Source organism: Eptatretus burgeri, chromosome 13 (assembly GCF_056783735.1).
Source record: "Eptatretus burgeri isolate ZD-2024b chromosome 13, Ebu_testis_v1, whole genome shotgun sequence".
Classification (NCBI taxonomy): Eukaryota; Metazoa; Chordata; class Myxini; order Myxiniformes; family Myxinidae; genus Eptatretus; species Eptatretus burgeri.
This window is the reverse complement of record NC_140973.1, coordinates 10,130,916-10,146,275: the sequence shown is the minus strand read 5'-3', so window position 1 is coordinate 10,146,275 and position 15,360 is coordinate 10,130,916. Positions and strand designations below refer to the sequence as shown.

At 48.6% G+C, this 15,360-nt stretch overlaps 1 protein-coding gene across 6 annotated transcripts; it reads left to right on the top strand.

Moving 5' to 3' along the window:
- Positions 1-256: 256 nt before the first annotated feature.
- Positions 257-14,788, top strand: LOC147013820 (ORM1-like protein 1). 6 transcript variants are annotated; one of them, XM_085851076.1, is made up of 5 exons: positions 257-406; positions 4,575-4,797; positions 6,766-6,917; positions 7,170-7,346; positions 14,415-14,788. In XM_085851076.1, exons 2-4 carry the CDS (start codon positions 4,624-4,626, stop codon positions 7,303-7,305), a joined length of 462 nt encoding a protein of 153 aa, XP_085707202.1. In that variant the 5' UTR covers positions 257-406; positions 4,575-4,623; the 3' UTR covers positions 7,306-7,346; positions 14,415-14,788. The 6 variants fall into 6 exon arrangements, with proteins under 6 accessions (XP_085707202.1, XP_085707200.1, XP_085707199.1 ...); XM_085851074.1 differs by lacking the exon at positions 14,415-14,788 and adding an exon at positions 575-781 and having other exon boundaries at positions 7,170-7,672; XM_085851075.1 differs by lacking the exon at positions 14,415-14,788 and adding an exon at positions 575-781 and having other exon boundaries at positions 278-448; positions 7,170-7,672.
- The last annotated feature ends 572 nt before the right edge of the window (positions 14,789-15,360 follow it).

Sequence of the window (15,360 nt, the reverse complement as noted above, 5' to 3'; positions counted from 1 at the left end):
CATCATCATTGTGACATAAACTGGAGTACACTACTGTACAGTTTTATTTACTCTCAAACGTGAGTACTGTACACACGAAACGCTCAAGGACGAGAGGACATTGCGTTTGCCTTATACACCGCCCTGAACGACGTGACAGCAATTAAAGTTATTAAGAAAAGATTTTTTTTTATTTTCTGAATTACGAGTTCCACGAAAAACAAAGGATTAAAATGAAGGAAGAAATGAGCAAACGATTGGACTCGGGTGATGTATACCTGTGCGACTTGTGAAACATCTGAGCGGAATGATTGAGGAGTCGGAGGAACGAACGAACGAAGAATGTGAATGAATAGATTAATAAATAATTTTGCTTTTGTTGTCGTCGATGATGATGATGCTGCTGATGAGGTGACGACGTGACGAGGTAGGAAGGTGATGTCACGCGGTCTCGGTGAAGGTGTTTTTGGTGAGGTTTCGACGATTATAATCGGTTCTTATTTGTGTCGTTGGGCCTTGTACTGTACTCGCACTGTACACGTACAAGACATGTCCCATTCACAGTTGGACACCCTTGGACCCACCTCCCCGACAGGACGGTGCACACGTAACAAACACAATCTTCTTTGAGCCGTCGAGTCGATTCCGATTCGAGGTTCGATTCCAGAACCCGACTCTTGACTGCCGGTTCGGTGCTTCGCGTGTGCAGTGTGCTGTCGCCCTCGGATGGTCGTTAAGCCGGGTGTCCCGTCTGCCGGCATTTTGTAACGTCAAACATCCCACTGTCCTTCGCCAACAGTCGGTGAGCTATCGCCGGCACCCTGAACAAAGTACAAATTTCCTCCGGTGAACCTTCAGGGCTGGCCATGACGTTCGTGAAAGACTCGGACAAATGTGCCCCCCTGCGGCTGAGCCCACCAGTAAGTGTGATTAATTGGGGAAGTTGAAGAAGTGGTAGCTTTCGTCCATCATCGCTCGATAAGCCTGGTGTTGGCTCAGTGGTTAGGGTGGTGGCTTGGGATCCTCGGGTCCTGAGTTCGAGCCTGGTGTTGGCTCAGTTGTTAGGGTGGTGGCTTGGGATCCTCGGGTCCTGAGTTCGAGCCTGGTGTTGGTTCAGTGGTTTGGGTGGTGGCTTGGGATCCTCGGGTCCTCAGTTCGAGCCTGGTGTTGGCTCAGTGGTTAGGGTGGTGGCTTGGGATCCTTGGGTTCTCAGTTCGAGCCTGGTGTTGGCTCAGTTGTTAGGGTGGTGGCTTGGGATCCTCGGGTCCTGAGTTCGAGCCTGGTGTTGGTTCAGTGGTTTGGGTGGTGGCTTGGGATCCTCGGGTTCTCAGTTCGAGCCTGGTGTTGGCTCAGTGGTTAGGGTGGTGGCTTGGGATCCTTGGGTTCTCAGTTCGAGCCTGGTGTTGGCTCAGTTGTTAGGGTGATGGCTTGGGATCCTCGGGTCCTGAGTTCGAGCCTGGTGTTGGTTCAGTGGTTTGGGTGGTGGCTTGGGATCCTCGTGTTCTCAGTTCGAGCCTGGTGTTGGCTCAGTGGTTAGGGTGGTGGCTTGGGATCCTTGGGTTCTCAGTTCGAGCCTGGTGTTGGCTCAGTTGTTAGGGTGGTGGCTTGGGATCCTCGGGTCCTGAGTTCGAGCCTGGTGTTGGTTCAGTGGTTTGGGTGGTGGCTTGGGATCCTCGGGTTCTCAGTTCGAGCCTGGTGTTGGCTCAGTGGTTAGGGTGGTGGCTTGGGATCCTCGGGTTCTCAGTTCGAGCCTGGTGTTGGCTCAGTGGTTTGGGTGGTGGCTTGGGATCCTCGGGTTCTCAGTTCGAGCCTGGTGTTGGCTCAGTGGTTAGGGTGGTGGCTTGGGATCCTCGGGTCCTGAGTTCGAGCCTGGTGTTGGTTCAGTGGTTTGGGTGGTGGCTTGGGATCCTCGGGTTCTCAGTTCGAGCCTGGTGTTGGCTCAGTGGTTAGGGTGGTGGCTTGGGATCCTTGGGTTCTCAGTTCGAGCCTGGTGTTGGCTCAGTTGTTAGGGTGGTGGCTTGGGATCCTCGGGTCCTGAGTTCGAGCCTGGTGTTGGTTCAGTGGTTTGGGTGGTGGCTTGGGATCCTTGGGTTCTCAGTTCGAGCCTGGTGTTCGCTCAGTGGTTAGGGTGGTGGCTTGGGATCCTTTGGTTCTCAGTTCGAGCCTGGTGTTGGCTCAGTTGTTAGGGTGGTGGCTTGGGATCCTTGGGTTCTCAGTTCGAGTCTGGTGTTGGCTCAGTTGTTAGGGTGGTGGCTTGGGATCCTCGGGTCCTGAGTTCGAGCCTGGTGTTGGCTCAGTGGTTAGGGTGGTAGCTTGGGATGCTCGGGTCCTGAGTTCGAGCCTGGTGTTGGCTCAGTGGTTAGGGTGGTGGCTTGGGATCCTCGGGTCCTGAGTTCGCGCCTGGTGTTGGCTCAGTGGTTAGGGTGGTGGCTTTGGATCCTCGGGTCCTGAGTTCGAGCCTGGTGTTGGCTCAGTGGTTAGTGTGGTGGCTTTGGATCCTCGGGTCCTGAGTTCGAGCCTGCTGTTGGCTCGGTGGTTATGGTGGTGGCTTGGGGTCCTAGGGTCCTGAGTTTGAGCCTGCTGTTGGCTCGGTGGTTATGGTGGTGGCTTGGGGTCCTAGGGTCCTGAGTTCGAGCCTGCTGTTGGCTCAGTGGTTAGGTTGGTGGCTTGGGATCCTAGGGTCCTGAGTTCAAGCCCCGTCGGCTGCTGAATTACTACACCAGGGGGTTGACTCAGCCTGTCATCCCTTCGAGGTCGGCGAAATGAGTACCAGTTCCAGTGTGTGTACTGGTAGAGGGGCACTGCATCAGCGACACAGTCGCGCTTCAAGAAATGATATCTACCCTGGCAGCTAAACTGCCATATGACCACCATAGCTCAATCATTCGGTTCCATTTATTTATTATGTGATGTCTGATTCCAGTATCAGCTTCTTGTCTTTCCCTCCATTACCTCTGCCACTGAAGATGGACAGTGCCCTGAGGTTTTGACCCCTGTCTGTCTGTCTGTGAGGAGGATATCTCAAAAAATTCTTTACGAATTCGGATTAAACTTGGTGGACAGGTAGGGTGTGTGACAAGGACGAAATGATTCGATTTTGGTAAAGATCTGAATCTAGATACTCGAATTTATTATTATTATTTTTCACAATTGAGAGAGCGGGACCAAAAAGGAGATACACGTAGGATGAGGGGAAGTGAATAAGTAACCTTAAAATGGCGATATAAATTTGAGAATGTAATGTGAGTAGTTGTAGACAACGTATGTTATATGTATGGCTAAGAGTCATGTTCTGCCCGTTTTAGGAGATCTGGTAACGTTGAGCGTGTGACGGCAGTGGAGCCGTTCCAAGATGGCGGCTCCCTTGGAAGCATGCACCAGGGAGGAGCAACGTTCTGTCATCCGTTTCTTGGGAAGCGAGGGTGTGAATCCCAGAAAAAAAATCCATCGCAGAATGAACACGCAATATGGTGACGCATGTTTATCGCTGCAGCAGGTGTACGACTGGAGCACGGAGTTTAGAAGTGGAGTGTCCAGTGTGGCAGACGCTGCTCGCTCGGGCCGGCCTCACACATCCCACACACCAGGAATGGTTGCAGGAGTTGAGCACGTGCTCAGGGAAAACCGTCGCATTACGCTGGATGAAGAGGTCTCCCAATTGGACATTAGCTGTGTTCAGCGCACTATATCATTCACAATGTGCTGCGGTTCCACAAAGTGTCTGCAAGGTGGGTGCCGAGACGACTCTCACCCGAGCTGAAAGAATTCCACTTCTAAACTCCGTGCTCCAGTCGTACACCTGCTGCAGCGATAAACATGCGTCACCATATTGCGTGTTCATTCTGCGATGGATTTTTTTCTGGGATTCACACCCTCGCTTCCCAAGAAACGGATGACAGAACGTTGCTCCTCCCTGGTGCATGCTTCCAAGGGAGCCGCCATCTTGGAACGGCTCCACTGCCGTCACACGCTCAACGTTACCAGATCTCCTAAAACGGGCAAAACATGACTCTTAGCCATACATATAACATACGTCGTCCACAACTACTCACATTACATTCTCAAATTTATATCGCCATTTTAAGGTTACTTATTGACTGCTCCTTGTATATAACATCTCAAAAGGTTGTGGACGAGTTGTGACAAAACTTGGTGCACGAGTCGGGTAGGTGACAAGACCAAGGCGATTTGATTTTTGCTTCAGGTCCGAATCCCGATGCAGCCTCTCGGTGGGATTCAATACGTAAACCGTTCAGCCTGGCGGAGGTATGTGCGCTCTACCGAGTGTCGTTTTGGTTGAATGGATGCTTCATGAACAATTGGAGATCGTGCTATTTGTACGGATGGGTTTGGCAGTGACTGAACTTGTTGATCACTGGAGGGTACGTATCGCTGTGTTGATGCTTGCATGCAACTGATCATGTCCGTGGCATTGTTATCGATTTCTTGGTGCCCATGATGCAGCTCTTAAATGGACTTGACATCAAAGTAAAAAATACTTTCTCTACGAGTCTGAGAGATGATGAAAACAAAATGTGCAGAAACACTTGTGTGTGTTAAAGTTTTTTTTTTTTATCTACTTGTTTTCTTTCTAGGGACATAAAAGGTTATTGACTGCTCGCGGGCGTGCACCGAAGCGCAGCGATGAATGTTGGAGTTGCCCACAGCAGTCCAAACCCAAACTCTGGGGTGATGAATAGTCGTGGGACATGGCTAGCATACGCCATCACCGTGGGAAGTCTGCATGCTGTCCTCATTAGCATGCCTTTCCTGAGTGTCGGGCTTGCTTGGACACTCACAAATGTCTTTCACAACCTGGTAGGTCATTGTGGGGGGGGGGGATGTTGGTCACAGGTGAGCCGATGGGACGTGCCACCTTTCAGATTGCTTCATTCTCGAATACGATTGTTGAGCAAGATTGCACAGCAGAACTTCGCTCGCCTCCAGCGATATGCAAAAGTCTTATCATCCTACCTCAAATCTGTCAACAAATTGATGTCTTCTTTTTTTCATGTGCAGTGCATGGCTCTGTACTGTACGACAGGGTTGTGTCATTTGCTGGGGGCACAGCTGTGCCAGTGGCCCCTGTAGGCCAGAGCAGGAATTTGGAATTTGGCCAGGATGCCGGTGATGGCTCGCCTACTCTTCGCGAAAGATACTGTGGGATAAAATGGTTGTTTTCTGTAAACTTGGTTAACAGAGGTATTGTTACGAATCTAGAAGCCTTGTGCACACAGACAGACAGCCGTCCCCATAGCTTAGTTATTTCGATAAGTGTGTGTTTCTAGTTAGGGCCCCCAACCTGTGTCTAATGGGAATCACATACATGCGCTGTGAAGTTATTTTGATAGTTAGGATTTTTTATAACAACAATAACTACAACGACACCTGCCTTCGCTTCTTCCCACCATCCTCCACCGGCACCATTGCACGCATGCGTGTCAGCACTTACGTGGGCGGAGTCACGAGGACCTGACGCCTCTCTCGCCCAATCAGGGAGATGCAAGCCAGGTTGCCGACGATCGGCCAATAGGCGCAGCCCACACAGGACCATATTCCCCTCCTTGTTTGAGGGGCGGGGACCGTGACGGCCGTCACGTCCCCCCCCCCCCCCAAGTCCAATCAGCGGACTTGGCGTCATTTTGCGGCAAATGGGCGATGAGCGAAGCATGCCCGAGAAGACACAAATAATTGCGCACCGTCTGCTCGAGCCAGTAGTCTGGTTCTCCGTCAGCTCGAGCGCGTGGTCTGGCTCTCGGATCAATCTATCGTCGCTGGCGCTGGTCTGGTTCGCTGGTCTGCGTCTGGCTGCCCGGGTCAGTCTTTTGGCGACTGGAACTCCGGGAAGGGGTGGACATCCAGACGCGTGCTCGCGGCCCAGGTAGCCAGCCACGTTCTCGTCCCTCAGCTCGACCTCCCTCCGTGCTGAAGGAATAATAAAAACCTCGAGGTCCATCTCTCTGTCTGGGTATCTGTTTGTGCGTGTGTGTCCGTGAGGCCCCATCTATAAGTAGAAACTGTTAAGTGCTTTTTGCTCCTTGTACATTATTTGCCTTGCTTTAGGCATGATAACTCTGCTCTTTATGTGTTCCTTCCCCACCTATTGTAAATAAATACCCCTATTGTTAAATGTTTCAGCTCGTCCTCGTCCTTTCCTTCATTGGTTTAGCACGGTGCGTGTTGGGTGATTAATAAGGCCGTTGCTGCTGTAGATGTACGTTTGGACCGACGGGACCTCGGTAACCATCCGTTCGGGTTATGCACGGGTCGAGCACGGTTACGGCTCGTCCCGTTCGAGCTCCCTCGAGGGTGTGAATACTCGGTAGTTCGCCACATGGGCCTCCAGGTATTTTGAAGTTTGGCAAATAACCCTGTGCCCACGTGGTTGATTTATTGACTATTCACGGTCCTATAAGGGACCCGTACCTTCGGAGTTATCCGAGGGGAACTATCTGAATTCCGGGTGTTCGGTGGAGTCGACTCTGCTGTTCCAACTAGCGGTCGTGCTCGCAGCTGATACCTGGCCCAAAACAGTATAACCGTGAGGACGTTCAAAATTTGGTCAGTCGTTTGCAAAGATTTTTGAGGCCACAGTTTTGCTCAATTCAAACGTATCTCAACGTTGTCACCACACTTTGCAAATGAGTGGACAGAACCTGTACGTGAGCTGTTTGAAAGCTCTCCCCATGACTTGCAGTGAAAATGTATCAGGAGTACTGCAGTTTCTTAAATATATGTATCTTATGTATCATGTTTATTTTGCCAAGTTTGTGGCTGCATTTTCAGGCCATGTACGTCCTCTTGCACATGGTGAAAGGGACCCCATTCATCACTCCAGACCAAGGAAAAGCACGCTTGCTTACATACTGGGAGCAGATTGATCATGGCATGCAGTACACCACCTCGCGGAAGTTCCTCACTGTAACTCCCATCATCCTGTGAGCAGATTTTGCCTCCTGGCTTATTTACTTTGTCTATGGTTGTCTGTCCGTGCGGAATGACTATTGTTGGTGTTGCCTCGGTTAGTGTGACTTTATTACAAGTTGGTGGGGTATTTTAGTTTGTTGATTGTGCTAAAGTTCCAATCCGGGTCATAACTGTTATAATTTGATGATGGTGATTTTTTTTGGATTTTTTTTTGTGAAAGCATCAGTCATGTAATCCTGAACCAACGGTCCGTATGTCTGCAGGTACTTCCTGGCAAGTTTCTACACGAAGTACGAGCCACAGCATTTTGCAGTGAACACAGTCTCTCTGATGTCTGTTTTGGTACCCAAACTACCGCAGTTTGATCGTGTCCGAATATTTGGCATCAACAAGTACTGATTCACGAGACGAGCACAAAAAATGCTTTCACTTGAAGACTGGTGACTGATGACTCAATAACTCTATTAGTGCATAGTTTTAAAACTATACTGTCACTTATAGTTCAATTCCACTAAGCATGAAATTGTTTCTTTGTTTCGAGCTCTCTACGTAGTTTTGAGAAGTGCAGCTTTTGTATGAGCAGTGTGACATTTGTAATGATTTTTCTTTTTTTAAAAATTGGGTCTTCATGGCATTTTTCAGTTGTAAAGTTCCGCGTTTTGGATTCATCGCATGTGTGATTTAAAAGTCATTATAAGCTACATTTTGTTCTTTTGTAAAGACACCACAAGTAAATATTGAGCTTTGGCCAAATTTGCTCACATGATTCCTTTTGGGGTTTTGTTGTTTTGTTTTTTTTCGTATCCAATTGGATGGAAAATATTTTATTGCAAGCAGCAATGATTAACGAGAGAGGAAAATGAAGAATAACAACTAGAAGGGCACTCGGTAGAGGGCATACCTCCGCCGTGCAATGCCTGATCCAGTGGAACATATCAGGCCCAATAAATATATCGTTTTTGGCCCAATCGATGGTGAAGAATTGCTTTGAAAATTATAAGATTCGGATCTTCACCAAAATTGAATATTTTTTTTCCTTGTCACACGCCCAACGTGTCCACCAAGTTTCGTCCGAATCCGTCCTCAACCTTTTGAGATATCGTGCGAGTTATCATTTTTGGCTCGATCTCTCAATGGTGAAGAATCACTTAAAAAAATTATAGTAGTCGGATCTGGATCTGGATCTGAATCTTCATCAAAATCGAATCAGTTCATCCTTGTCACACACCAAACCTGTCCACAAAATTTCATCTGAATCCGTTCACAACTTTTTTTTTTTTGAGATATCCTGCACACAAACAGACAGACAGGGTGAAAACGTAACCTCCTTCCACCTTCGGTGGTGAAGGTAACAATAAATAAACTAGAAAGTTCATAGAACACCTTACCCCATGCAGTGTTCAGGTATATAATTCAACTGAAATAGAATAATGATTTTAAAGGTTGAAGAAAAAAAAAAATCCGAACATTTACCGCTGTAGCTGCAGTATCCTACACACCACCTGATTTAACATGCAACGTTAGTTATTCGTGCCTGTTGTTTGTGTCCTTGATGACATCCTTTAAAAACAGTAGGTTTCTTGTTGGGAATGATTTTAAATTTGGTTTGACTGCCAGACAGACAGACGGAGTAAAAAATTATCTCACTCCTCTCTGTGCCTGTGCGATCAGGTGGAATTCAGAGCCTACAGGTTCGTGTTCCGATTTGTGTTCAAAATATAACATTCAATTGAAATTAAGTTGTTCGTCGATCATAAACTAACATTTGTAGACACAGACGGAAGTGAACCAAATGCTTCACCCCGCTTTGATTTGCGTGTGGGGTCATCAGTGGCTGTCACGATATCTCAGAGGTAGTGCACATGCTTTTGAGCTGAATACTGATAGTTTGAATCTCGACCCAGCTATAAAACTGTTACCCTGGTGTTGAGAGAAAGGATGATTCATCAACGTGTGTGCCTTCTTTCAGAGAGACATTAAGCTGGGTGTCCTGTCATGTACATTAAAGATCCCACGAAGTCTTTCATGAGGAGGAAGAGAGTTGTTGCTGGAGCCCTGAATGAATTACAAATTCCTGCCACCTGCAATTGAACATCAAGCCTGGTCTAACTAATTATTGAAAGATCTGGGCCAAAAACTTTTCCTAACTAATCCCACAAGAAGGTTGGAAATATTTGGTAATAGTAGTAGTAGTGGTACTATTAAAAAAGGTGTTTAGTAAATATACATTTTTTTTAATGCCTTCGGTGTCAACCTCAGGGCACGGCGTGCTCATGCACCGGTAACCCCGCTGACATCACGGCAGAAAAGATAAGGACGAACAAAGTTCCCCTGTTATTGTGAAATGACAGGAGACGGAAGGGTGACAACAGCAAAAACATTTAATAATCCCTCATGTGTCGTAAGCATAATACTATAAATTAACTGCAGCAATAACTGACTTGCCCAAGAATCCCAAATCAAATGAGAAAACACAGAAATAACAGACATTTTCCCAACAAATTACAAAGCGTCCACCCCAAACGTGACAAAATTTTCCCAACAAATTGCAACACACCCAACCTGTCCACCAAGTTTTGTCCGAATCCGTCCACAACTTTTTGAGATATCCTGTACACAGACAAACAGACAGAAAGGGGTGAAAATATAACCTCCTTCACCTTCGGTGGCGGAGGTAATAAGTACGAACTCCACATCCAGCAACCTAGCTATATATTAACTGATGACTCTCGACATGAAAAAGCAGCTTAATCAAGCAGTTCGCACATTAAACTCAACAGGTCATAAATTGGTGAAAGGTCAACGGAGGAGCCCCGTTGGTCTTCTCAAAGTGACAGAAATAGTGAAGCCGACACAGGGAGTCACTCAATAGTCCTAAGAAGGTCAGGTATGGGAGCATGCGCTGGAGCAGCTCGTCACTGCGTCCTCTTTCTGTTGGTACTCCAGAGGCCTCCGTCTGGCCATCCCCCCAGGCAGATGCATGGCCCATCCCAATCTCCTTGAGATGCCGATCAACCTGCTCGAACCACGAGGCGCATGGTCGGCCCATTTGCCTCCTCCACTCTAGAGGCTCCCTTGCTGAGAGAATCTGGTGAGCAGGATCAGCATCAGGAAAATGAGCCACATGTCTATACAGCCGCAGCTGACTCTCACAAACTATACAGGTGACAAATCTCATGTGAGTCTCTCTCAGCAACCGCTCGTTGGATACAAAGTCCGACCAGCAATAGCAAAGGATTCCCCAAAGAGACCTGGTACCGAAGGAGTTAACTCTCTGTCTCACATCCATAGAGCAAAACTGGAAGCACCAAAGGCCTGAAGACTCAGACTTTCATCCTGCACAGGTACCGACAGCGCCACACCACTTGATCCAGTGAATCCATGACTCCCCAGGCCCGATCCAACAGTCTATTGACTTCTAGCTCACAGCCAGCAGAGACAAGAATATCACTGCCAAGGTAAATGAATCTCTCCATGACCTCAACATCCTCACCACAAACAGGTGTGTGCAAGGTGTCGTTGAAAGCCGAGATCTTGGTTTTGACCCAGGAAACCCATAATCGCAGTGACTCCAACTCCTCATTCAGCACCGGAGTTACTCATAATCCCAGAGTTACTAGGATCTTGACAGAACATCTGCAATTACATTGTCTTTGCCTTGAACACGTTTCTTGTCAGTTGTCAGTGTCGTTGTCAGGTCAGGTTAGATCTGTGACCTGCTACAGGTACCATGTAAACCTGTACTAATCTGTTCCATGGTCGGGTTGTCGGCGACTAAACCGTCTCCCCAACCGGGTTTTCTGGTGAGGAGGGTGTTTGGATATGGACACCCAGCAGGATTAAAAACAAAACCTGTCAAAGGGCGGAGGAGCTCCTTGTGAGCCAACGGCCATCCATATCTAGTGCCCAACTGTGTCTGCGGACGTCCTCCTGCAGTTGGGTTACTTTTTTATTAGGAGGTTTGTGGCAGGATTTGCACTCAGGCCACCGTAAAACCCTTCATTCCGCAAAACGCAAAAAAATCTGAAAACCCACTCCGTGGGAGTACCTCCTGTGCAGCTTCCCTTCGCAGGGCAGCTCACCGGATGACGGGATTGGGGCAAAGCCTTCGGGACCCCCAATCTTTGATAGGAGGGAAACCACGGGGTAACATCCCTGGGTCAGATTGCGGGAGAGTGTGTCGGAGTGGTGCTGAGGTGTCGTCCACCAGACGGAGGTCTCCTTGGGTTAACCTGAGGCGGTCCCTTCGGGTGGGTGCCTGGAATGTCCTATCCCAAAGAGAGGATGATCACCTGTCTCTGTTATCATCTGAGCTCAAGCGTTTGGACATCGGGATTGCAGCTCTCTCTGAGGTTCGGAGACCGGATTGCGGCGAGATAATGGTGGGTGGTTACACCTACTATTGGTCTGGTCGCTCGGATGGTTACCATACCCAAGGAGTTGCTGAAGCTGTGTCCAATAAGCTGACCCCAATGATAATTGAGGTAACACCGGTCAACGAGCGTATTATGAGATTAAGGATTCGTCACTCCTTAGGTGTCATTTCCCTGGTCTCTGTTTATGCTCCGACTGAGGCGAGTGATCTCACCGTGAAGGATGCATTCAACGCCACACTCAAGTCTGTGGTTGATCAGTGTCCCAGACGAGATACACTTCTAGTCTTGGGGGATTTCAATGCATCGACTGGAACTGATAGGGATGGTTATGAGGTGTGTGTTGGTCCCCATGGGTCAGGAACTATGAACCAGAATAGCACCAAGTTCCTTGACTTTGCAAGAAGTCATGGACTTAGGGTGGCTGGTTCATGGTTTCAGCGCCCACAAGCTCATCGCTGGACTTGGTATTCCAACGCTGGCGGTGTGGCAAAGGAGATTGACCATGTCCTCATTGACAGTCGTTGGAGGATGATCCACAACTGCAGGGTCTACCGGAGTGCTCAGTTCCTCAATACGGACCACAGGCTTGTTGTAGCAACTCTAAAGCTGCACCTTAAATCCTGGAGAATGGTACCATCCCAGCCAAGGCTGGATGTTGGCAAGCTCAGGGATGAGAGGGTAGCTGAGGAGTTTGTGAACAGGCTGAGTGGACACTTGGGGGGTCTGGGTGCTTTGGGGGTCCTGAAGAGTTGTGGAGCACCTTCAAGACCACCGTCCTTGATGTTGCCGGTGGATGTCTTAGAACTCACCGCAGGGCAAAGAAGAATTTTGTCTCTCAAGGGACACTGGATACCATTGACCAGAGTCGCAGGGCCAGGCTGAATGGCAGAGCTGAGCTGTTCAGGAAGCTGAGGCGTGCACTGAGGGTGGACAAGGAGGCCTATGTGCGAGGAATCTGTGAGGGGGTAGAGCATCACCTGTGGACAGGTGATTCTCGTCCCGCTTACAGGGGAATTTGCGCATTACGTTCATCCAAGCCCATCCCTCGGAGCACTGCAGTTCGAGCAGAGAGTGGTAGGCTCTTGACAGAGGAGTCTGAAGTGAAGGCCCGCTGGGCCGGTTACTTTGAGCGGTTGTACCAGGCTGATCCCCCAACTGTCGAGTTGGACGTCAAGGGTGTTTCAATCCCTGTTGCTGACCCTCGAATCAACTGTGGCCCACCTTCGCTTGTGGAAACACGGGCTGCGGTGAACCAGTTGAAACGAGGCAACGCTCCAGGGATCTGTGGCATCCATGCTGAACTTCTCAAGGCTGGTGGAAATGCTGCACTCGTGTCGTTGCATGCAGTTTTGTGCTCTGCCTGGAACACAGGCATCATCCCAACTGACTGGAAGAGGGGCCTTGTTGTCCCTCTCTGGAAAGGGAAGGGTGATCGCCAAGACTGCAACAACTACCGAGGGGTGACGCTGCTCTCAGTGCCGGGCAAGGTCTTTGCTCGGATAATTCTTGATAGGGTTCGCTACCATCTCCTTGAGCACCAGCGTCCAGAGCAGTCAGGCTTTACACCAAAGAGGTCAACGATTGACCGTATCCTTGCCCTTCGTGTCCTCACCGAACGCAGACGAGAGTTTCGGCAGGGGCTGCTTGCAGCCTTTGTTGATCTCTGTAAAGCGTTCGATTCAGTGAATCGGGATGTCCTCTGGAGGATTCTTGGTCTTCGTGGGGTGCCACCAAAACTGATCGATCTGATGTCTGAACTCTACTCTGGAACTGAGAGTGCTGTGAAGTGTGGTGGTACCATCTCTGACTTATTTCCAGTTGTTACTGGAGTTCGTCAGGGATGTGTACTTGCCCCCACACTTTTCAGCACTTGTATGGACTGGATTTTAGGGAGGATGTCGGAGAGATCAAGTTGCGGTGCGTCATTTGGGAATGTCAAGATCTCGGACCTTGATTTTGCAGATGATGCAGTCATCTTTGTGGAGACTTGAGACATCCTCTTGGGGGCCCTCGAGGTGCTGAATGAGGAGTCGGAGCCGTTGGGATTACGGGTTTCTTGGGTCAAAACTAAGATCCAGGCTTTTGGTGACATCTTGGATGCTGCTGTCCTGTCTGTGTCTGTTTGTGGTGAGGATGTTGAGGTCGTGGAGAGATTCACTAACCTTGGCAGTGATATTCATGTCTCTGCTGGCTGCGAGTCAGAGGTCAATAGACGTCTGGGTCGGGCCTGGGGAGTCATGGATTCACTGGATCATGGGGTATGGCGCTGCGGTACCTGTGCGGGAGGACGAAAGTCCGAGTCTTCAGGTCCTTGGTACTTCCAGTCTTGCTCTATAGATGCGAGACTTAGACTCTGACCAAGGATCTGAGATGGAGACTTAATTCCTTTGGTACCAGGTCTCTTCGGAAAATCCTTGGCTCTCGCTGGTCGGATTTTGTGTCCAACGAGCGGTTGCTGAGAGAGACTCGGATGAGATTTGTTCCCTGCATAGTCCGTGAGCGTCGGTTGCGGCTGTATGGACATGTGGCTCGTTTTCCTGACTCTGATCCTGCTCACCAGATTCTCCCAGCGAGGGAGTCTCATGAGTGGAGGAGGCCAGTGGGCCGACCACGTGCCTCATGGTTGCAGCAGGTTGATCAGCATCTCAAGGAGATGGGGATGGGCCTAGCATCTGCCTGGGGGATGGCCAGACGGAGGCCCCTGGAGTACCGGTGGAAAGTGGACGCAGCGACGCACTGTTCTGGCACATGCTCCCATACCTGACCTGAACACGTTGACTGCCAACTCTTGTAGTATACACCATTCCCATTTTCCAAGCCAAGTATGCATGAACATATACTTTATTTTCAAATCGTACCCTTCTATGAGCAAATCTAAGTTCATTTCTTATCCATCGCTGGGGAAACCCTACGTTACGATAAAACTCGTAGCTGGCAGTGAGTGAGACAAGATATTAAATTCGGTATGCCAGGTATGAGCTATCTGGTAGGACTATTTTAGCATGGAATCTATGTTGCTATTATGTCATTGCTAATGGTAGATCATGTGTTGAGTTCCATGTGATTTTTATTTTCTTTTATTATTTTTTTGCTTCTTGTCATCACCCTTCAAAATGGCGCGTGTGAATGCAGATGAAGTGGCGAAACTTCTCATGGAAACGAATCATGATGATTACATCGATTTATGTTCACCGAACTGACACCAGATCGTTTGTTGCGTTATCTGGCACGGCAGCATATTCTGTTTACCATACAAAAGCATGATCTTTTACACGAGAATGCTCGTCGTGGCAGAATCCGGATCACCCATCACGACGAGTCGACTCGTAGTCAGCAGTTAATGTGTCTAATTTCAAAGATTAATTATTGTAAGGACAAGCTCCATCTCATCAATCTGATTTTTGTTTTTCATTTGATGAATGAAAGGTAAAGTATTGTGATCTGTGAAAACTACAACTGGAAAATAGTTGTACATAAAAACAGCTCAAACTGTTGCAAAGAATAGTTATTTTGGTGTTTGTCAAACTTCTTTAAAATAATAGCATCTGGGGTGATCTTTGCCGAGAGTATCTTCCTGGAGCAAAATGGCTCCAACCCCCACATCGCCAGCATCTACTGCTAATTTGAAGTTTTTTTTTTTCTGAAAATTTGGTGCTGCAAGAACTGGAGAATTCATAAGTACGGATTTAAATCTGTCGAATGCTGCCTGACATTTGAACCTCCATAAGATACGGGATGAAACTTTGCCACCACGGCACCTGTAACAGGCAAGGCATGTCCACACACCTGCGGAGAGTCCGTACAGATCCAAATCTACCCATATGTACCACGTCCGTGTGTGCTGTATACATACCTCTACCTTGTAGTAACGATCAAGTGCACGTCCCGATCAGGACACGAACTGCACTGTACAGCTCGGTAAGTTGTTTAAGCACTCAAGCACTCCAACGGAACGCCTGGCCTGGCAAGCGATTACCAATTGCCATCGACACAACTATGCACCCAGAAACACCCATGCAATGTCCGAATTAGACAAATCAACACTTTTTGGGGGAGTCGGAACTGCTGATACTTTCAA